General features: G+C 41.3%; 1 protein-coding gene across 2 annotated transcripts; it reads right to left on the reverse strand.

Moving 5' to 3' along the window:
- Positions 1-789: 789 nt before the first annotated feature.
- SARAF (store-operated calcium entry associated regulatory factor) lies at positions 790-21741 on the reverse strand. 2 transcript variants are annotated; one of them, XM_021942180.2, is made up of 6 exons: positions 21044-21741; positions 11773-11951; positions 6910-7327; positions 4663-4804; positions 3887-4038; positions 790-1605 (listed from the first exon to the last, which is right to left on the reverse strand). In XM_021942180.2, exons 1-6 carry the CDS (start codon positions 21144-21146, stop codon positions 1580-1582), a joined length of 1020 nt encoding a protein of 339 aa, XP_021797872.2. In that variant the 5' UTR covers positions 21147-21741; the 3' UTR covers positions 790-1579. The 2 variants fall into 2 exon arrangements, with proteins under 2 accessions (XP_021797872.2, XP_021797873.1); XM_021942181.2 differs by lacking the exon at positions 11773-11951 and having other exon boundaries at positions 21044-21412.
- Positions 21742-22366: the final 625 nt, after the last annotated feature.

Here is a 22366-nt window from a genome sequence, read left to right on the forward strand (position 1 = left end):
CTAACACGGTGAAACCCCGTCTCTACTAAGAAATACAAAAAATAGCCGGGCGAGGTGGCAGCGCCTGTAGTCCCAGCTACTCGGGAGGCTGAGGCCGGAGAATGGCGTGAACCCGGGAGGCGGAGCTTGCAGTGAGCTGAGATCCGGCCACTGCACTCCAGCCTGGGCGACAGCGCGAGACTCCGTCTCAAAAAAAAAAAAAAAAAAAAGAAAGGCAACAAACTACGTTCTCTTTTACTCCATATCCTTCTACTAAGGAGAAATGGAGTAAGGATTTAGTGGAACATACATAAAGTAAAGCTGTGTTTCTTCTATCAGTTAAAATTTCTACTGTTTCACTGATGAAGAGAGGATAGTTCTAATCGCAATACCCTTGCAACTATCCCCTAAATCATATTTTAAAGTTTTAATAAGGGTTTGTTTTAAATTAGTTCCTATTGGTTGGTGAAAAGTAACTGCAGTTTTAAATAGCAAAAATCAGTAAACACATAAGATATAAAACCGGGGTTTTCAGGTTATGAAGCTTAACTAAGTGTAACCATGCAATCTCTGATGGGTTGGGATGCTTGGAGATTTAATTATTTTTTTAAAAAGCTTTTTGGCAGAGGCTTCCAGACCATTTCTAAATTGCTTTTTGAAAACATTTACCAAAAGACTAAGGTATGACTACCACATAAAATTATTGTTTAGGGAGACAGAACTTCTGCATGAACTTTCCCCTTTGGGAAAATGGGTTGTTTTTTTTTTAAAAAAAGTAACATTTATTTGTGCCTAGGCTAATAGAAAGAATGCGACTAAACCCCTTGTTTTTATTGATTATTTTTAAGATTGAAACAGACTATTACAACAATATTTGAGATTCCACAGAGAACTGCATGCTTTTGTTATTAAAAGACTTTTTTTGAAAAATTTGACCTTTACCTCTTATGAACTGAATATAGAGGTTTCAAGCATTTCTGCCAGCACACAGTCATTCACAACAACCTTCTAGAGCTTATTTTCTACCTTTTCCTACAGAAGGTAATACTCACTTACCAGAAGGCCATCACCACCATTGAATGATTCAAAGTTTCAGAGCTCAAAAGTGATCAGAACTCACAAATTAGCATAATTAGTCCAAAGCTTGATTTAAATGTTTGAAGAACAGCAAACATCAAATAATATAATACCAAATAGAATATTAAAGTCTCTATGAGGTAATTACTCATCAGCTACAACCACCTAAGACTGAAATTTTCTGTACTTAGTTTCTATTAGTACAACACTTTCATTCTTAATGCTTCCTAGGGCATCACAGGTTTTAGAAATTAATGTATTTTTAGCATTCCACAGTAATGATCACTTTCAAAAACTGCAATATACATCTGCATGTTACACTGACATACAACACATAAGTATTTTGTCACACATCAACTTTTAGCCTCAAATAATAGAATACAAAAAGCTATACAGGACAAAACACCACAGCACTTTTGAATATCCCCCTTTCCCAATTGTTAACAGGTAGCACTTTTTCTAAAGAGAAAGTGATGAAAAATCCAAAATTTCTGCATCCAATGTTTGACTCCAACTTTCTACTTTATCGTCTCCTGGTACCACCATATCCTAGAATGAGAGGGGTAAAATTTACATTAGTTTTTAAAAATGCATTAGAATTGCTTATAAAATTACAAGTCATACATGTTTATTGTTAGCAAATGAATGAGATAGGAGGAAAGGAAAGAGTGAGCCACTAGGTGGAACTGGGCTGAGCAGGACAGTGCATCACCTCCCACAGCAACCTTCCCAATCATTGAGCCTACTACACTCGCACATGGTTGCTGGGAATGACAGTTAAGACCCCAAAAAAGAAGATGCATTCTATAGTGGAGCCACCATGGTACAGGCAATACTCAAAGTCTAAGCCAAAAAGACAGAGGCCAGTGGCGCATAAGCCATGCCCTGCTACTTCTCACAACTCCAGTGGTAAGAGACGTAATGTAGGGAGGGTTATGGACTTTAGATGGTTAAGCATTATTTAGACACCATGCCCACGACACACAGGCTACAGGATGACAAGTCTTCCTATCTGGAAAGTCTCTCCATTATTTTCAGGTTTAGATTATTTGGTTTTTATGATTTTCTTTCATATAATTCCCATACATTTCTAGTTGATAGTCATGATTTTTTGCAAGTCTTCTTTCCACTGAGAAGGAGTTTTCTTCTGTCATGATGTCTTACCTAGCCATATATATATATATATTTTATGTATCTATATAATATATATATGAGTTTTCTTCTGTCATATATAATATAGATATATACAAAATATATATAAATGAGTTTTCTTGTCATGTCTTACCTAGCCATATATATTAAGACATCATAAGAAAACTCATTTATATATATTTTTATATAGTTATTTATATACATTTTATATATAGTTTTATACACACACACACATACATATATATATATATATATTTTTTTTTTTTTTGAGACAGAGTTTTCCTCTTGTTGCCCAGGCTGGAGTGCAATGGCGCAATCTCGGCTCACTGCAACCTCTGCCTCCCAGGTTCAAGTGATTCTCCTGCCTTGGTCTCCCAAGTAGCTGAGATTACAGGCATGCGCCACCACACCCAGCTAATTTTTCTATTTTTAGTAGAGACAGGATTTCACCCTGTTGGGCAGGCTGATGTCTCAAACTCCTGACCTCAGGTGATCCACCCCTCAGCCTCCCAAAGTGCTGGAATTATAGGTGTGAGCCACCACGCCTGGCCTTACCTAGTCATATTTTTATATATTCTCCCAACTCCTTTTTTTCTCCCCAGAAGTATGCACTATCTCATACTCTAATACCACAGATCAGTTTTGCCTGTTTTTGCATGTGTATTTTATAAAATATAACTGCTATCATCATAGTGTATATATTCTTTTGTGTCTGGCTTCTTTATATTTGGTAGATCTATCCATGTTATTGCACACAACTGCTTATTTTCTTAGTTGCACAGTAACCCACTGCAATACAGCAAACATAACTCAATTTATTCATCCATTTTACTGCTGATGGATATGTGGGCTGTTTCCAGTTTTGGGCATTTATGAATAGGGATGCTATAAACAGTCTTGTGCTTATCTGCCAGCATACAAGTGTATGCATTTCTGTCGCTATATATCTGAGAGCAAAACTGCTATGTCCTAGGTATGCATAGGTTCAATTTTAGGAGGTAGTACCAGTTCTTTTAATTGAATGTATCAATGTATATCCAAACTAGCATTATGAGAATTCTACTCACATTTTAAAACATATTTAAATGTATTTTTCTATCAATTTCAAGAATTAATCACTGTCTATAACTTCTTTCTCCTGAAAGACAAATCTACTCCACAGCAATCTCTCATGGCCTCCTTACCCAGCAGCTCCCATTTTCTGCCAATTAGATTTGATGTTTAATCCAGTTATTCCTCTTTTTTATATATCTTTGCTTTTTACAAAATATTCTCTCAGCATTCCAGTAAACATTATATTTTTGAAAATTAAAATATACCTCAATATCTTTTTTGAATGTTACTGAATTTTAAGTTTAAGTTTCTACTTAGAAAAGTCTAGTTTAGAACTTAAAGGATCTCTAGAGATCACAGAATTAAATACATGTGGAAGCTAGCATACAGTAAAGTTCAAGTTAAAACCTTGGTCTATGGTAGAGCTAAGCCCAAATCAAATCCCTATTTGATTTTTAAAGAATGTTTAGAAGTGGGATCTCAGTTAATTGTGCTGTTAATATTTTTGGTAGGTACACACCAAATAAAACCACGGTGGCTAAATAGATAATCATCTTCTAAAGTTCCAAAACTATTTTTGTACTTTACTCCTAGGTTAAAATGAACTTGTATTTTTTGCTCTTACCTGATGCAGTTCTGGTTTTTGTGTCTGAGTTTGAACATGCCGAATAGCCGCCCAAGCCTCCACGAAGGGGTGAGTAAGCTCTATTCCATGTGCCAGGGTAGGAGGGAGGATAGGACGGGTAGTACCACGAGTCGGAGAAGGGTGTTGCCGCTCTTTAAAGGCATAAAAGTAGGTTAGGCATTTTTTTCTTGTGGCTATAATTTTTAAATACCTTCCTGTTCCTAAACTGTCAGAAAAAAAAATACCTTTATCAAGTATTTTTTCCTGAATGTTCTGGTATATCAGAATTAACATGAAATAAAAATTGTTTCATATTTCTGCCATTATTATGGTCATTGCTATGGGGGAAAAGTGACAGGGAGTCAATGCTCTTTCTTTCTGAATTTGTACTCAAATAAAATCTAAGCTTAAACTACCATTAATATCTGGCCCCAAGCTCTTTCCAGCCTTACTTTTATCATTCTCCTACCAAACCAGACTAACTGTTCCCCAAATATTGTATTATTTCCTGCCTTCTCATTTTCTCAGATGTCAACTAAACAGTCTTTTTCTTATAATATCTATGAGGATGACATAGGAAGAAACACAATGCAAGAAAATAACATATACAATACTGATCAAAACACATATAGTGTACCTTCCCCCTTCCCAGAGAATCTTATTTAATAGGTTAATGTCACCAGAATTTATTTTCCTTAGTGAAACTAAATGCAGTTAAATTGTAAGCAGAAGTCTCTTGAATTAAAGAGCAAGAGAGATAAATGCAAAAAGCTTACCTATTGCTGCCAAACAAATATCCTAGTATTCCACCAGTTCCCAAGCCAGTCCAGAACCCTGGTCCTGAATTTTCATATCCTTGTTGTCCTGTAAAAGCACTGCCAAAACCAGAAGTTGCACCATGGCCAGTATTCTGCGGTCCTTAAAATAAAAATGATTTATTATGTATCCTCACTTAAACATGACATAGTCTACAAAAGCAAAGATAATATAACCAATATAACACTTCAGTTATTTCATCTGTACTGAACTATTAATAATACTCAGGCATCAAGTTATTAACAAGTTGTATTCAAAAAGGTATTTGTAAAATACTGGTTTATAATGAAGGAGAGCATTTCCCATAGATATGGGAGGAGAGGGATAGATTTTAGGACTGGGGAGGGTCTTGCTATAAAATTTCTACCTCCATTTTTTGGCTGTTATAAACAAAACTGCTATGAACACTCCTGTGCATCTTTCTTGGTGCACCATGCACTCACTTCTCCCAGGTATTTATGTAGGAATAGAAATGGGTAGGCATATGTTTGGGTTGTTTTACCATTTTAACTCCTACCAGCAAAGTATGGAAGCTCCAGTCACTCTACATCCTTGCTCACACTTGGTACTCTTGTCTTTTTAACATTAGTCATTATGGTGGTTATCTGGTGGCTAAAAATAATCTCCCTGTAGTTTTCATCTGCATTTCTCTGAAGACTAACGATGCTAAGCACCTTTGCTTATTTTTATTGACTATGTAGATCATGGATTGGGACCCCAGCACTGGTCAGTGGCCTGTTAGGAATTGGGCCACACAGCAGGAGGTGAGTGGCAGGCAAGCAACTGAAGCTTCATCTGTATTTAGAGCCACTCCCCATCACTTGCATTACTACCTGAGCTCCGCCTCCTGTCAGATCAGCAGCAGCATTCGATTCTCACAGGAGCACGAACCCTACTGTGAACTGCACATGTGAGGAATCTAGGTTGCGTGCTCCTTATGAGAATCTAATGCCTGATGATCTGTCACTGTCTCCCATCACCCCCAGATGGGACTGTCTAGTTCCAGGAAAACAAGCTCAGGGCTCCCACTGATTCTACATTACAGTGAGTTGTTAATTATTTCATTATATATTACAATGTAATAACAGCAGAAATAAAGTACACAATAAACATAATATGCTTGAATCATCCCAAAACCTTCCCTCCCTGCCCCATCCCACCCCAACCCAACCCCCCTAGTCCATGGAAATACTGTCTTCCACAAAACTGGTCCCTGGTGCCAAAAAGGCTGGGGACTGGTGAAGTAGATGTCTTCTCTTATTATAAAATGGCCATTCAAGTTCTCTTTGGAGGGCTTGTTTGCCTATTGCTCAGATTTATGGGAGTTCATTGTATGTTCTAGACACATATATATGCCGGAAATATGCTTTGTAAATTTTTCCCAGTCTGTGGCTTGCCTTTTCACTCTCCTAATAGTGCCTTTTGATGATTAAATGTTCTTAATTTAAATAAAGTCTAATTTACCCATGTTTTCTTTTATGGCCAGTACTTTTTATGTTCTGTTTAAGAAATCTTTACCCATCCTAAGGTCATAACAAATATTCTCCTATGTTTTATTCTGGAAACTTAATTGTTTTGCCTTTTATGTTGAGAATTATACTACTTAAAGAATTAATTTTTATGTATAGTGTGAGACAGGGGTCAGGGCAAATGATTATTAGCAAAGTTGATCAAGTTTCTCTGATTAAGAGTACTTATAATTTAATCAGGCTTTTTTTTTTTTTAAGACAGGGTCTCACTCTGTCACTCAGGCTAGAGTGCACTGGTATGATCTTGGCTCACTGTAACCTCCACCTCCCGGATTCAAGTGATTCTCATGCCTCAGTCTCCCAAGCAGCTGGAATTACAGGTGCCTGCCACAACACCTGGCTAATTTTTGTATTTTTATTAAGAGATGGGATTTTACCATCTTGGCTGGCCTCAAACTCCCGACCTCAAGTGATCTGCCCACCCCGGCCTCCCAAAGTGCTGCGATTACAGGCATGAGCCATGGTGCCTGGCCAATCAGGCATTCTTAACGTAGCGATCACAATATACCTTGGGAGAGAGCAGAACAGAAGAGGTAAAAGAAGTTGAAAGTAAAAAACAAAATGAGAAGACAAACCTCCTTTGGTTTCCCAATGCAACGATTTTCTATTTCAGAACCAAGCACAGGATGCACGAACCTCACACCCACCCTATTTATGGCCACTGCTAGGGAAACATACCTGTGAACTCAGACTTAAAGCCTGGGGGAGGAGGTCCTGCTGAGTTGGTGAATCTCTGGTAACGGTGGGAAAATGGAGGATACTCAGAATACGGTGGAGGAGAATACTGCCCATCACTCAGGAACAGCTTATAGACTACAAAGGCGATCCCAAGGAGCACCACGATGGTAATCAATCCACCCATGTTACAGGAATCCGCCGAGTACCACTTATAATAATAATCAGAGAAAGAGGCAAAGCCGTGCTGCTTTCCAGACTCCTTCAGTTTCTGCAGGCCAAGTTCTGTATAATCTAAATTGTACTCCAAGCCACAAGACCCTCTTAGTACATACTGGTCTTCAGAGGACTCATAGCCTTCACAGCTCACCACAGTTTTTCCAAATTTGTATGCAATATCTAAGTCGGTCTTACATTCCCACTGTGAAGAAAAATAGAAACAGACTATTAGAAACAAACTTTTTTTCATTTAATATATGTTACTTGGGGGCCGGGCCCAGTGGCTCACACCTGTAATCTCGGCACTTTGGGAGGCTGAGGCGGGTGGATCACGAGGTTAGGAGTTCGAGACCCGCCTGGCCAAGATGGCAAAACCCCATCTCTACTAAAAATACAAAAATTAGCCAGGCACAGTGGCGGGTGCCTATAATCCCAGCTACTAAGGAGGCTGAGGCAGGAGAATCGCTTGAACCCAGGAGGCAGAGGTTGCAGTGAGCTGAGATCGTGCCACTGCACTCTAGCCTGGGCGATAGAGCAAGGCTCCGTCTCAAAAAAAAAAAAAAAAAAAAATGTTACTTGGGCTATATATCCGTCATAAAATTGCAAAATGAAGCAAGGGAATGATCCGCAAAATTCACGACAGTAAGTATTCGTGTCTAGAAGGCAGGGAAAATGAGGGGCTTCAAAGATAATGGTGGTATCTGTGTTCTACTTCTTATGCTGGATAGTGCATACACGAGTATTCACTTTATCACTATTCTTCATTCTTTACACATACATGTTATATATCCATCTGAACATATTAAGTATTCCATAATTTATACAATTTAAGCAAACTGCCAAAATGTCAACTTTTTGCCACTGTTCAAGAAGCTTTCTTTAAAAATACAGATTTCTTAAAAGACACTAAGGCTCAAAACAGCATCATATATGAACATCTGGTAGCTACACAAAGCAACAGAGATATTACATAACACTCTGAGAAAAAAACCTTTCTACACAAATTTTATAAAACTATGGACTAACTTTCCAGGGTCCAATTCTATGTAATTCTCTTGTATTTTTAAAAGATATTTAGAAAAACGCAAAAAGAACCCAGGCTAGCCCCAAAAATGTCCACCTTAAAAAAACATATGCCCAAGTTTGGTCTACATTCTATATTTTGTGGTGAAAAAGCAATATGCTTCTTTAACTCTTAAGATACAAGCTAAAGGCTGGGTGCGGTGGTTCATGCTTGTAATCCCAGCACTTTGGGAGGCCAAGGCGCGTGGATCACCCCTGAGGTCAGGAGTTTGAGAACAGCCTGGCCAAAATGGCAAAACCCTGTCTCTACTAAAAATACAAAAATGAGCTGGGCATGGTAGTGCATGCCTATAATCCCAGCTACTTCAAAAATAGAGGCTGAGGCAGGAGAATGACTTGAACCCAGAGGCAGAGGTTGCAGTGAGCCAAAATCATGTCACCGTACTCCAGATTGGGCGACAGAGGGAGACTCCGTCTCAAAGAAAGAAAAAGAAAAGATACGGCCGGGCGCGGTGGCTCAAGCCTGTAATCCCAGCACTTTGGGAGGCCGAGGCGGGTGGATCACGAGGTCAGGAGATCGAGACCATCCTGGCTAACATGGTGAAACCCCGTCTCTACTAAAAATACAAAAAACTAGCCGGGCGTGGTGGCGGGCGCCTGTAGTCCCAGCTACTCGGAGGCTGAGGCGGGAGAATGGCGTGAACCCGGGAGGCGGAGCTTGCAGTGAGCCGAGATCGCGCCACTGCACTCCAGCCTGGGCGACAGAGCGAGACTCCGTCTCAAAAAAAAAAAAAAAAAAAAAAAAAAAAAGAAAAAGAAAAGATACAAGCTAAAGTAGATTTAATTGGTTCTGCTGCTCTTCTGCAAATTTTTGTACAAATGATTTTCCTCTTTCAAAGTTCAGACACACTATTTTATTTCATTTATAACAGCCTTATTGAAATATAATTCACACATACCATACAATTCACCCATTTCAATGGTTTTTAGTATATTCACAGTTGTGCTACCATCACCACAATCAATTTTAGAATATTTTCGTCACCCCAAAGAAATCTTGTACCTATTAGCAGTCACTCTCCATTCTGCCCTCTGCACCCCTCCCAACCAACTTTCTGTCTATATGGATTTCCCTAACTGGACAGTTCACAGGAATGTAATAATACAATATGTGGTCTTTTGTGACTGGCTTCTTTCACTTAGCATAACATTTTCAAGATTCATCCACATTGTAGCATGTATTGGTACATACGCTACATAATATTTCTTTGCATAGATATACCACATTTTATTTATCATTCATTAGTAATGGACATTTGAATTGTTTCTACTTTTTGGGTATTATGAATAATGCTGCTATGTACATTTGTATGCAAGTTTTTGTGTGGACATGTGTTTTCAATTCTCTTGGATGTACACCTTGGAGTGGAATGACTGAGGCATACAATGGTAACTCTATGTTTAAACTTTTGAGGAAATGCCAATTTTCCAAAGCAGCTGGACCATTTTACATTCCCAACAGCAGTGTATAAGGGTTTCACTTTCTCCACATCCTCACCAGCCTTGTTATCTTTTTTATTATACCCATCCTACTGAGTGTGAAATGGTATCTTACTGTGGCTTTGATTTGCATTTCTCCAATGGCTAATAAGGAACATTTTTCATGTGGTTTATTTGTTACTTATGTATCTTCCTTGCAGAAATGTCTATTCAGACGCTCTGCCATTTTTAACTTGGTTGTTTTCTTTTTTTTTTTTTTGAGACGGAGTCTCGCTCTGTCACCCAGGCTGGAGTGCAGTGGTGCAATCTCGGCTCACTGCAAGCTCCGCCTCCCAGGTTCATGCCATTCTCCTGCCTCAGCCTCCCGAGTAGCTGGGACTACAGGCGCCTGCCATCACACCCGGCTAGTTTTTTGTATTTTTAGTAGAGACGGGGTTTCACTGTGTGAGCCGGGATGGGATGGTCTCGATCTCCTGACCTCGTGATCCGCCCACCTCAGCCTCCCAAAGTGCTGGGATTACAGGCGTGAGCCACCGCGCCCGGCCTTTATTGAGTTGTAAGAGTTATTTTATATTCTTAATACACGTCCCTCACCAACTATGATTTGCTGAGCTTCCTCCCATTCTGTAGGCTGTCTTTTCACTTTCTTGATGATGTCCTTTGACAGTCAAAAGTTTTTAATTTGGATAAGGTGCAGTTTTTATTTTGTTGCTGTTGCTGTTACTACACTGTTTTTAAAATAATTTTATTTGGAGGAAGATTTATAAGTTTGCTGACTTAGGTAAATAAAACAAGCTAACCTTATATTGGTATTTCATGTTAACTACCACTTCCTTAATCATGCGTACTATAAGTAGCTTCTAAGTACTGTATTTAAATTTCAACTCTTGGAATAGAAGGAGTTTCTCTCCTGCTACTAAATGGCCTCTCTCCAGCTACTAAACATAAGCCAATGTATGATATGCTCAACACTCCTTTGCTCATGCTATTCCCTTCTCTAGCCTTTCCTCTCTAAAAATGTTATCATTCTTTCCTAACACAGCACAAATACCTCATCCTTTAAATCCCAATGACTCCAACCAGACATGACTTTATAATGTTGTGTTGGGACCTACATGTAATCTGAGTACTTGTCTTACCTCCTCTACCACTAAGAGAACTTCTTCATTCTACCTTATCCATTTTTGTATATTGCAATTAATACATATTTAATGAATGACATCACCATTACTGCCTTTTTTTCCCATCAAGACTGTAAAAGTCATAAGTCAAGTGGGAGTGAGACTTCCGCTATAACCCAGAGGATTCAACTTAGCAGTACTGGGGGAAAATATTGTGAAGTAAGTATCACCCAGTACATATCAACTTCCTCTCTGAATTGCAAAGACTATGCATAAAGGTTGTATCAAACAAGAATATCATTCTGATGGAGAGGGGAAATTGTCAACACAAGTTTCTTGCCTGTGACCGGTCGTCTTAAATCCCTTTTGAAAGCAGTCAGAATACAAAGTAGAAATACGTAACTAGTGATTTAAACTGAATTCATTTAACAAAATCTATATTTAAAGCATACTCAGTTTTGGAACTTCAAGGAGATGCTCTGCTCGTATACAAAATACCAGTGTCCCAAAGACAATAAATGAAACCTACTGAAATGCTTCCATTCAAAAGTAACCACCCCCAGTTATACGATAATTTTAAAATCAAGTGCTAGAAGCACAATAGAGATATATGAACCCCTACTATTTACGATCTATAATTCCTAATTATCTCAATTTTATCTTAAGGGTAGGTTGGTATTCTTTGAGGAATGACAGGAAAATGACAACCACAAGAGATCCCCTATCCCTCACCCTCAAGTATATAAAAAGTTGTGAAAATTTACAAGTATCTTAGAAGGAGGACATGGTACAAAAACTACAATAAGTATTTTCAGGCTTTAAAATCGGTGCATTTCTTTTGGAGGCCATTTCTTCCACAGGAAGAGTGACTGATTTACTTACATATTTTAGGCTGATCTGAGATTTCTGTATGTGCTCCCTCAAAATACTGAATAATGTCCCAATAAACAATTTACTGAATAAAAACCCCCATTTAGACTGCCATCACTGTAGTGGATATTACCTGTACATCATACCCATCCCAGCCTTTGTTCTGACACTGTATGACTTTTGGGGTATAAGAATCACAACCAGCTGTGCCTCCAACACATTTCAACTGTGGGATGGGATCCAGCCTGCGGGAGGTGGTATAGCGGTCATAGTGGAGGGTAAGAGCTTTTACATCCCGCAGCAACATTCTGTCTGAAATAGCAAGAAAACAGAGGAACACAAAGTAAATATCATGTCAGAGAAAGAAAGGTTCATCCTAACAAAACTCTCGTCATAGGAAATGCCTTTCTCGCCTTCTGAGAATGGCTAAGAGAGGATGAATCCATCTCTCAAAGCTATCCCAACAACATTCAGGCCTTCTGCACAAAATTCAGGTCACACTTTTAAGATCTCCCTGCATTTCAGGCCAGATGCTTCTACAGCACAAGTTGTACATCATTTTTGCTAAATCAAAAGAACAAAAAGTTCACTAACCTGAAACATTGTACTACTGTGTAATAATAACAGTGGTTAATTAAAAAGGCAAAAATATAAGCATGTTCCTGAAGCACATTTAATGATTTAAATGTCCATCAACAGGTGAAGAGATTAATATATTCTGATCTATTACAGTGGAATATTCCACAGCAGTTAAAATGAGTGACCTAGAATTCATGTATCAAACTAGATAAATGGCAAAAACATTTTAAACAAAATACAAGTTGCAGAATGTTTTGTATGATAGCTTTACATAAACCTTTAAAAAAGGTGAAACGATACTATGTACTGTTAATGTCTATATATGTATATAACAACAACATGAAAACACATATGGGAAGGAATAAACACCAAATTCAAGTAAGTATCTAGTCTACGGAGAGAGAAAGGAAGGAGATTTTATCTCTATTCCTAATGTTTTATTACTGGGAGTGGGGGATTTGTAGCAAATATGGTACAATGTGATAATTCAATAAAACTAGGTGATGACGGCCGGGCGCGGTGGCTCAAGCCTGTAATCCCAGCACTTTGGGAGGCCGAGACGGGCAGATCACGAGGTCAGGAGATCGAGACCATCCTGGCTAACACGGTGAAACCCCGTCTCTATTAAGAAATACAAAAAACTAGCCGGGCGAGGTGGCGGGCGCCTGTAGTCCCAGCTACTCGGGAGGCTGAGGCCGGAGAATGGCGTGAACCCGGGGGGGGGGGCTTGCGGTGGGCGGGGACCCGCCCCCACCCCCCCCCCCTGGGGGAAAGAGGGAGACCCCCCCTCAAAAAAAAAAAAAAAAAAAAAACTAGGTGATGACTACATGTATGTTCACTGTACACTTCTGTATGTTTAAATACTTTAGATATTTCACAATTTTAAAAATCAAAACTATTTAAACTATTTCACAAACTAAAAAATTTAAAACATACTGACAAGAGACTTTGAAAGGAGGAGTCAAAACAATAAAATTATGTCTGGCATTCATGTACAAAAATGAATTTCTAGGTGGCTCACACCTATAATCCCAGCACTTTGGGAGGCCGAGGTAGATGGATCACCTGAGGTCAGGAGTTCGAGACCAGCCTGGTCAACATGGCAAAACTCCATCTCTACTAAAAAGACAAAATTAGCTGGGAGTGGTGGTGCATGCCTGTAATCCCAACTACTTGGGAGGCTGAGCCGGGAGAATTGCTTGAACCTGGGAGGAGGAGGTTGCAGTGAGCCAAGATCACACCATTGCACTCTAGCCTGGGCAACAAGAATGAAACTCCATCTCGAAAAAAAAAAAAAAAATGAATTTCTATGCATTATTGCAAAATAAGGACAAAATCTTCTTATTTATCATGTTGTGGATTATTGATGGAAGATGCTGTGGATTGGCTCAGTCAAGATCCACTTCATCCTCAAACAGATGTGCCTTCCTGCAAAGCAAAAGGAATCCCAAAACCTCTTGCAGCTGTAGTTGCCAAAAGCAATTTCAGTTCTGCCAACCAGAGGGACTAGAGCAAAATCCAGAAAGCAGACCCTAGACTTATACCGTGCTCTGTCCTTCAGCTAGCAAACACAGGCATGGAGACCGTGGGTTTTCAAACTGACAGTATCCTCTAATCAGCTTCCTGGCTGTCAAGAGGCTTGACATGAGCAACCTATTTTTCAGTGTGGCAGATGTAATAGGCATCACTTTCTATCATTTTGTGAGTACCCAATTCCCTATATTCAACCTGTCAAATTAGCAGAATTTGCAGCCTCCCAAAATTCTACTAAAACTATAATAAATACATTGTTTTAATGATGTGAATGACTGTGGTCAGGTAAAACCAAAGAGGAGATGACAGCAGAATTTTGGAAGGAGAAAGCAAATAGACTAATGGTAGGTGACTAGACCTAAGTGAAAGTCAAATGCCAGAACAGCAAAGGGGGGAAACTGAGAATCAACCTGATGTACATAACAGAATCCCAAAAAAAAAAAAAAAAAAAAAAAGCAAAACAAAACAAAAAATGGGAAATGGCAGCTCTGGAATGAGAGATGCCTGAAATACACACTATAGGGTGAAAGCTACTTGAGAAGAAGCCATATCCCCAGATCCTCTCCCCAACTCCACACTGTTCTAACTCCCTCTTCCCCACTAAGGAAACTGTCTGGATATGTATTCTCTGGAGAGGATAAAACTGAAGAGATTTGCATTGGGGACCATCTGGCATAGTAGAAGGCATGGGTACAAAAACAACCATCAGGGAACCCAAGTGACTGTGTGCACTCTGACAGCTGAAAGCACAGTTCTCCTTTCCCATATGGCGCACAAAATGCTAACAGCCATCCCCTCGTCCTCTGTGGGAGACTGGATGACTACTCCCTTGGTAATCTAACCAAGAAGAAGTACCTAAATACAGTGATATCAGGAACTTCCTCCAAAAAAAGAGCAACCTAGGTCACCCTGTTGTGAAGTTCAAAATCAAAACTGCAACTGCACACTGATAGCTTCCAATGAGCTTTTTGGTTCCTCAGGGTTAACCGTGAGCAGGGAGCCAAGGATTACTAAAAACATGACGAAAGTCCCTGCTGTGGTTTGAATGTGTCCCCCAAAGTTCACGTTAATCCCCAATGCAACCATGTTGAAAGATGGAACCTTTAAGCGAGCTCTGCCCTCATGAATAGATTAATGCTACTCTTGCAGGACTGGGTTATCGCAGGAGTGGACTCCTGATAAAAGGATGAGTTACGCCCCTTTCCCCTCTCTCACTCTCTCCCTTTTCTGCCTTCCATCATGGCATGACACAGCAAGAAGGCCCTCACCAGATGCCAGCACCTTAATATTGAATTTCTCAGCCTCCAGAACTGTGAGAAATGAATGTTGTTTTTTAATAAATTTCCCAGTCTGTGGTATTGTGTTACAGTAACATTAAACAGACAAAACAGCCCCTAACATGAAATATAGCAACCAGGACAGAACAGAACAACAACAAAAGGAAGCAGGAGGAAAAATGAGACCATGCAGAAGAAGAAAACTTTTTAAAAAACACTGTAATATCCTCAGAGAGATAAGAGAAAAAGACTGCATTAATAAAACAATCATTTTTAAAAGGAATATTCAGGAAAAAAACAAGAGCTTTTGGAAATTAAAAACAGGACAGCTAAGATTAAAAACAACAAAACTGCCAGGTGCAGTGGCTCATGCCTGTAATCCCAGCACTTTGGGAGGCTAAGGCAGGCAGATCACCAGTGCCCAAGAGTTTAAGATCAGCCTAAGCAACATGGCAAAACCCTGTCTCTACAAAAAAATTATAACATTAGCCAGGTGTGGTGGCACACACCTGCAGTCCCAGCTACTCAGGAGGCTGATGTGAGAGAATCACCTGAGCCCGGGAAAGTCGAGGCTGCAATAAGCCATGCACTCCAGCCTGGGTGATAGAGTGAGACCCTGTCTCAAAACAGAAATAAATACATACATACATACATATAACAGAACTGTCAGAAGAAAATCTTCTAGAAAGTAAAGCTAAAAGAAAATCTTCTAGCAAGTAGAGCAAAAAGACACTGTACGCGGTGGCTCATGCCTGTAATCCTAGCACTTTGGGAGGCTGAGGCGGGCGGATCACGAGGTCAAGAGATCGAGACCATCCTGGCCAACATGGTGAAACCCTGGCTCTACTAAAAATACAAACATTAGCTGGGCATGGTGGCATGTGCCTGTAGTCCCAGCTACTCCGGGGGGCTGAGGCAGGAGAATTGCTCGAACCCAGGAGGCAGAGGATGCAGTGAGCCGAGATCGTGCCACTGCACTCCAGCCTGGCGACAGAGCAAGGCTCCATCCGAAAAAAAAAAGGAAAGAAAAGAAAAAGAAAAAAGAAGGTAGAGCAAAAAGACAAGAAAGTAGGAGGGAAAGGCCAGGCACAGTGGCTCATGCATGTAATCCCAGCACTTTGGGTGGCCAAGATGGGCGGATCACAAGGTCAGGAGTTCGAGACCAGCCTGGCCAACATGGTAAAACTTCGTCTCTATTAAAAACACAAAAATTAGCCAGGTGTGGTGGCGGGCACCTGTAATCCCAGCTACTCGGGAGGCTGAGGCAGGAGAATTGCTTGAACCCGGGAAGCAGAGGTTGCAGTAAGCCGAGATGGCATCACTGCACTCCAGCCTGGGGGACAGAGTTAGACTCCGTCTCAAAAAAAGAAAAGAAAAGAAAACAGACAGTAGGAGAGGAAAAAAAAAAGAAAATTACCAGTTCAGGACCAGTTCAGAAAGTCCAAAAATCCAACAACGGTTTCAGAAAGAATGAACAAAGGAATCTGATTAGACAAACTCCAGGCTGTAATTCAAGAAAAACTCCCACACTGAAGGACTTGAGTTGTCATACTGAAAGGGCCCAACAAAAACCCAGGCCTGAGAAACAGACCACACAGAGGCACACAAAAAGTGAATTTTAGAACACCGTAGACGAAGAAAGATTCTACTAATTGCCAGAAGAATAGGGGGAAAACAAGCCATATAGAAAAGATAAAACTTAGAAAAGCTTCAGATATCTCAACAGGATAGAAAAAGAAAATGGAGAAATGTATTCAAAAACTCTAAAGGAAAAAGTCTGGCTGGGTTTGCCAACCATCGCTTTGCTAATGGTAGAACACACTGACGTTACAACATATCCTATGATGTATTTCCCACAAGTATTTAATATGAATCTAATCAATCCAATAAACTTAAGGTCAATACCCTATCTATGTAAGAAAATATATATATAAAGAGACCTAAATATACTTCCAACCAGGAACCCACTAGGGTTTTTGGGGGAAAGAAATTATGTTAAAGGTCCTGTGAACAATTTTTTTTTAAAAAAAAGAACACATAGCTTACCAGATAGTAAAGGTTACTATAAAATTATTATAATCGGTCGGGCATGGTGGTGCATGCCTGTAATCCCAACACTTTGGGAGGTCAAGGAGGGCAGATCACCTGAGGTCAGGAGTTCGAGATCAGCCTGGCCAATATGGTGAAACTCCGTCTACAAAAATTAGCTGGACGTGGTGGCACACGCCTGTAGTCCCAGCTACTTGGGAGGCTGAAGCAGGAGAATCACTTGAATCCAGGAGGCAGAGGTTGCAGTGAGCCGAGACTGCTGCCACTGCACTCCAGCCTGGGAGACATGAGTGAAACTCCATCTCAAAAAAAAAAAAAAAAGATTATAATCAAAATAGTAGGGAATTGGAACAGAGACAAGGAAATTGTGAAACAAAAGAAAGATCAGAAACAAATTGAGATACATGTGGGAATTTGGTAAGATGAAGTGGTCTTTTTAATTTAGTGGATAAAAGATGTCTTCTTTAATAAGTAGCACTGGCATAATTGACTATGCAGCCACAAGAAAATTCACCTAAAGCTATATAAAAACTTAATTCCACATGGGCTAAGGATCTAAAATTTCCAAAAACTATATTAAAATAAACTATGCTACATTAAACACAAACTACTACCTCCTCATAAATAAAAAATAAAACAATGAAAATGTTCAATGGTTTAGAAAAATCAGACTGTATTAATCAACTAAATAACAGAAATAATAAATTGAATTTATTGTAACAGAGTTGCAATAATGCAAAGAACACTGAGCTAAGTTGGTGTCACTAACTGGCTATGACTTTGGCCAAGGCACTTAATTTACCTGTGTAGAAGTTTCCTCACCTACAAAATTAAAATGCTATCAACCTTGAAATTTGTTGTGAAGCTTAGATGTAATTTATTATCTGGCAGAGTACTTGAAGCATAACAGGTGATCAGGTATGATAAACATTACTCAAAGTTTTAAGATGGAATAGCATTACCATAATCCTATAGCATCTTTCTTCCCTAGAGATTCTTAAGGTCCAAGAACAAAATTCTAATACCCATGCCCCACTATTTACATCAGTCAAGGGACACAGGAGCTCCCTGAACTCCAGACTCATAAATCAAAATCCATGGCAGGTCTCAAACGGGATAAACAAAACCAAACTCTCCTAAACCTGATCATCCCACATTCTTCCACTTCCATGCTTCTAGTTGCTCAAGCCAAAAACCTTGGATTTCACCTCATCTTCTCTCCTCTCACTCCTACATCTAATCCTTCAGAAGATCATGTTAGCTCCACCTTCCAAACAGGTGACAAGAGAATCCAGCTACTCTAACCAACTCCACTGCTCCTCCCCTGGTCCAAGCGGTCACCACTCTAAGAACTTACTGTACAATATTAAAATAGATACCAATATATATTAATTCACTGGTTTACCTGCTTCCCTCCTACCCTCTTCGGTCCGTTTTCCACAGAGCAGCCCAAATGACCCTTTAAAGATATAAGTAATTTCAGGTCATTTACTCCTCCTCCCCACTTCAGGTTTCCAGTCAAATGTCACCCTAACAGTGACTTCCCTGACCAATGTACGTTTTTTAAGTCTCCACTTCTGCCCGCACAACATGTCCTCCTCACCCTGTTTATAATACACGGTGCATACCAATTTTCACAATATAGCATGCTGTTTACATGTTTATCTGTTTATTGCTATTTCTCTCCAATAGAGGTAAAGTCCTTGGAGGCAAGACACTGTTTTGTTCACTGCTATATCCCCAATACCCTGAAGAGTAACTTAACATAAGACTACATTCAATAAGGAATTTTGAAAATTCTTTGGTAATCTCTTTAGAACGGTGCTAATTTTTTTTTCCAGACAAATTACTGCTCAACATGAGCTAAAGGGCATCCAAGTCAAACAAAAGATAAATTAGGGAGCTGATTAATGCTTTACTAGGCCGGGCGCCGTGGCTCAAGCCTGTAATCCCAGCACTTTGGGAGGCCGAGACAGGCGGATCACAAGGTCAGGAGATCGAGACCATCCTGGCTAACATGGTGAAACCCCGTCTCTACTAAAAAATACAAAAAACTAGCTGGGCGAGGTGGCGGGCGCCTGTAGTCCCAGCTACTCAGGAGGCTGAGGCAGGAGAATGGCGTGAACCCGGGAGGCGGAGCTTGCAGTGAGCTGAGATCCGGCCACTGCACTCCAGCCCGGGCGACAGAGAGAGACTCCGTCTCAAAAAAACAAAATGCCTTACTAAAAGACTTAATAAAAAGTATGCCAATGAAGTACCTTCATAAAAAAGTTCCTCAAAGTAAACTTTGAGGTAGAATTTACATAAAACAATTGAGTTTACTCTGCAAAATACTGTGGTGCTTTGTGTTCCAGAACAATAGTTTTACAGCGTAGATAAAACGAGGAAGTGGTTCATCTTTAAATCTGGTTCTTCTTTTATAGTTTTTATAGTTCTTCTGACTCAACTGTAAACTTCCTTTTTAAATTTATTTACGAACTGATTCAAAATTCAACAAATTAATGTTTCATTCTAGGTTTTCAACTGTAATTCTGATCAAGTCTCCCACTCATATACAACTTTCTAGAAATACAAAAGAAAAACATACAGACATTTAAATACAAAGTGGCTTTTTATTTTTTGATAATAAAACGTCCATATCAAATGACTACTCAACGTGATGTGCTTGCAAATAGCACCTTCTCTCTCACTTCAGCATGTAAGAATAAAACAGGCTATTACAGAAATAAACCTGTTGCTTAAACTCGACAATGCAGGCATTTCCAGTCACCAAATCACAAAGGCAATATGCTTTCCATGCCATCTTTACTCCGCGAACCAAAAATGATGTCTTTTTTTTTTCTTTTACAAAAGTACAATGTAACAGCATGCGTCATTTATTAAATGAAAAAAGTCAAAATCTGTATCTAAGTATATAGACATACACGTATTAATTGCACGGAATATTACTGATCCCATGAAAATTCTTTAGACAATTTTAATACCGTACTGACATAAAAGAACCTCTTCCCTGGAATCCACTGAGCATGTGCCACCACCAAAAAAGAAAAAAAAAGAGAGACAGAAAATTATTTTTTAAATTCTTCTCTACGGTGAAAGCCAATGGGAAGAGCTGGTGCCGCGCGACTGACTTCACTGCAATCTTCAGAATAACAGGCAGGGGTTCTCATAAAAACGCGGTGGCTCACGCCTGTCATCCCAGCACTTTGGGAGGACGAGGCGGGTGGATCACGAGGTCAGGGGTCGAGACCAGCCTGGCCTATATAGTGAAACCCCGTCTCTACTAAAAATACAAAAAATTAGCCGGGCATGGTGGCGGGCACCTGTAATTCCAGGTACTGGTGAGGCTGAGGCAGGAGACTCTCTTGAAACTGGGAGGCGGAGGATGCAGTGAGCCGAGGTCACGCCATTGCACTCCAGCCGGGGCGACAGTGTGAGACTCCGACTCAAAAAAAAAAAAAAAGAGTGCAATCTGCGAGTCTGCTAACAGACCTGTGAGGTCTGCAGCCCTGTCCACTAAGAGTGACTCAGAGACTGCGAGTGGCAGGCAAGGGCCGGCGATAGCAACAGGCAGCCATGACAACAGCCGGCCACGATGACATCACACAATCACACAGCCATAACAACAAAGCAGATGCGCAGGTGAGTGTCCAGCTCTCCAGTCATACTCAGAGATGAGAAAGAAGACGGTGGGCAAATTCCGGGAGTCCGGGGCAGGGAGAAAGGGGACGTTAAGGATCCCCAGCCGTCCCGCCCCGCCCACTCGAGCCATCCCTACCCGCCTACCAGGACGCCTGGGAAGAGCAGCGGAACCAGGGAGGGCACGAACAGCAAACAGGCCAGACATGGGGAATCCGGGCACCTAGGCTCCGGGAAGACGGCGCACGGAAACGCAGGGAAGCCTGCACCGGCTGACGGCGGCGGAAAAGGGCGAGCGAACGGCCTGAGGGCCCCGGCAGCACTCACCAGGGTCGTTCCAGCCCAGGGCAGGGCCCGCGGTGAGCAGAAACAAATGCAGGCCGAGAAGCAAGCAGTGCCCGGCCGCTCCCGGCCCGCAGGCTACGGCCATGGCGCTCGATGAAGATGGCGCTGGGCTGTCAGACGCCTGCGGGCCGAACCCGGATACGGCAGCGCGCGCGACGCTTCGCAGCGACACCGAAATCTCTGGCGGCGGCGCCGCAGGGACTGTCAGACTGCAGAGTCGCAGACGCAGCCGCAATGGGTCAGTGCGCCAACCCTACGTCACTGCCGACGCGGCCAGTGGGGCAACGTGAGTGGCCGTCGTCGGCCCCGCCCCTAGAGCGCCCCGCGGTTTGGGGCGGGGCGAGGCGTGTGGGCGGGGCCGAGGACCAGGGGAGATGCGGCAGGAGGCGGGTTCGAGGCGGGGCGCCACGGTGTGGGCTGGGCCGAGGGCCTGACGCTGCCGCGCCCGCGGGCGGGGCGAGGGCTGCGAGCTGCTTTGTTGTGTCTGGTCTGAGATTCGGGAAGCTTCTGTGCGTAGGCGCTGCAGTTTGAGAGGCTGAAAACGTCACGACGCGAAATCTAAGAAACGTAGTCAAATTATGTATTATTAAAACCTCAATAACTGTACCAAGGGAAGTTCTGTGCTTTATTCAGCTCTATGTGTTCAGCACTTAGCATAGCGCCTGGCGGATGGTCAGTGTTCTTTGACTTGTTGCTAAATACAGAGAAGATTCAGCCGAAAGGTAGCAAGGAAATACATTGTCTGGTTTCAAGGCTCAGAACCTTTACATGGTTCCTTACTCATGGAGGCCGGAAGACTGTATAAAATGTCAGGAGGAGAAAATATTATCTGAATGAAGAACCAGCCAGAGAAAACAGTTCTCTGAACTTTGAGGTCTGGCAGGCCTGGGTTTCTTTCTTTCTTTCTTTCTTTTCCTTCCTTCCTCCCTTCCTCCCTTCCTCCCTTCCTCCCTTCCTTCCTTCCTTCCTTCCGTATATGTTGAATACCTAATACGCACCAGGCACTGTTTTAGGCGTGGAGGATACAGACAAGATCCCTGTACTCATTGAAATAGAATAGGACAAATGGGCAGGGCGCGGTGGCTCACGCCTGTAATCCCAGCACTTTGGGAGGCCAAGGCGGGCAGATCACGAGGTCAGGAGATGGAGACCACGGTGAAACCCCGTCTCTACTAAAAAAATACAAAAAATTAGCCGGGCGCGGTGGTGGGCGCCTATAGTCTCAGCCACTCGGAGGCTGAGACAGAAGAATGGCGTGAACCCCGGAGGCGGAGCTTGCAGTGCGCCAAGATCGCGCCACTGCAC

The sequence above is a fragment of the Papio anubis genome, chromosome 8 (genome assembly GCF_008728515.1).
Source record: "Papio anubis isolate 15944 chromosome 8, Panubis1.0, whole genome shotgun sequence".
In the NCBI taxonomy this organism is placed as follows: Eukaryota; Metazoa; Chordata; class Mammalia; order Primates; family Cercopithecidae; genus Papio; species Papio anubis.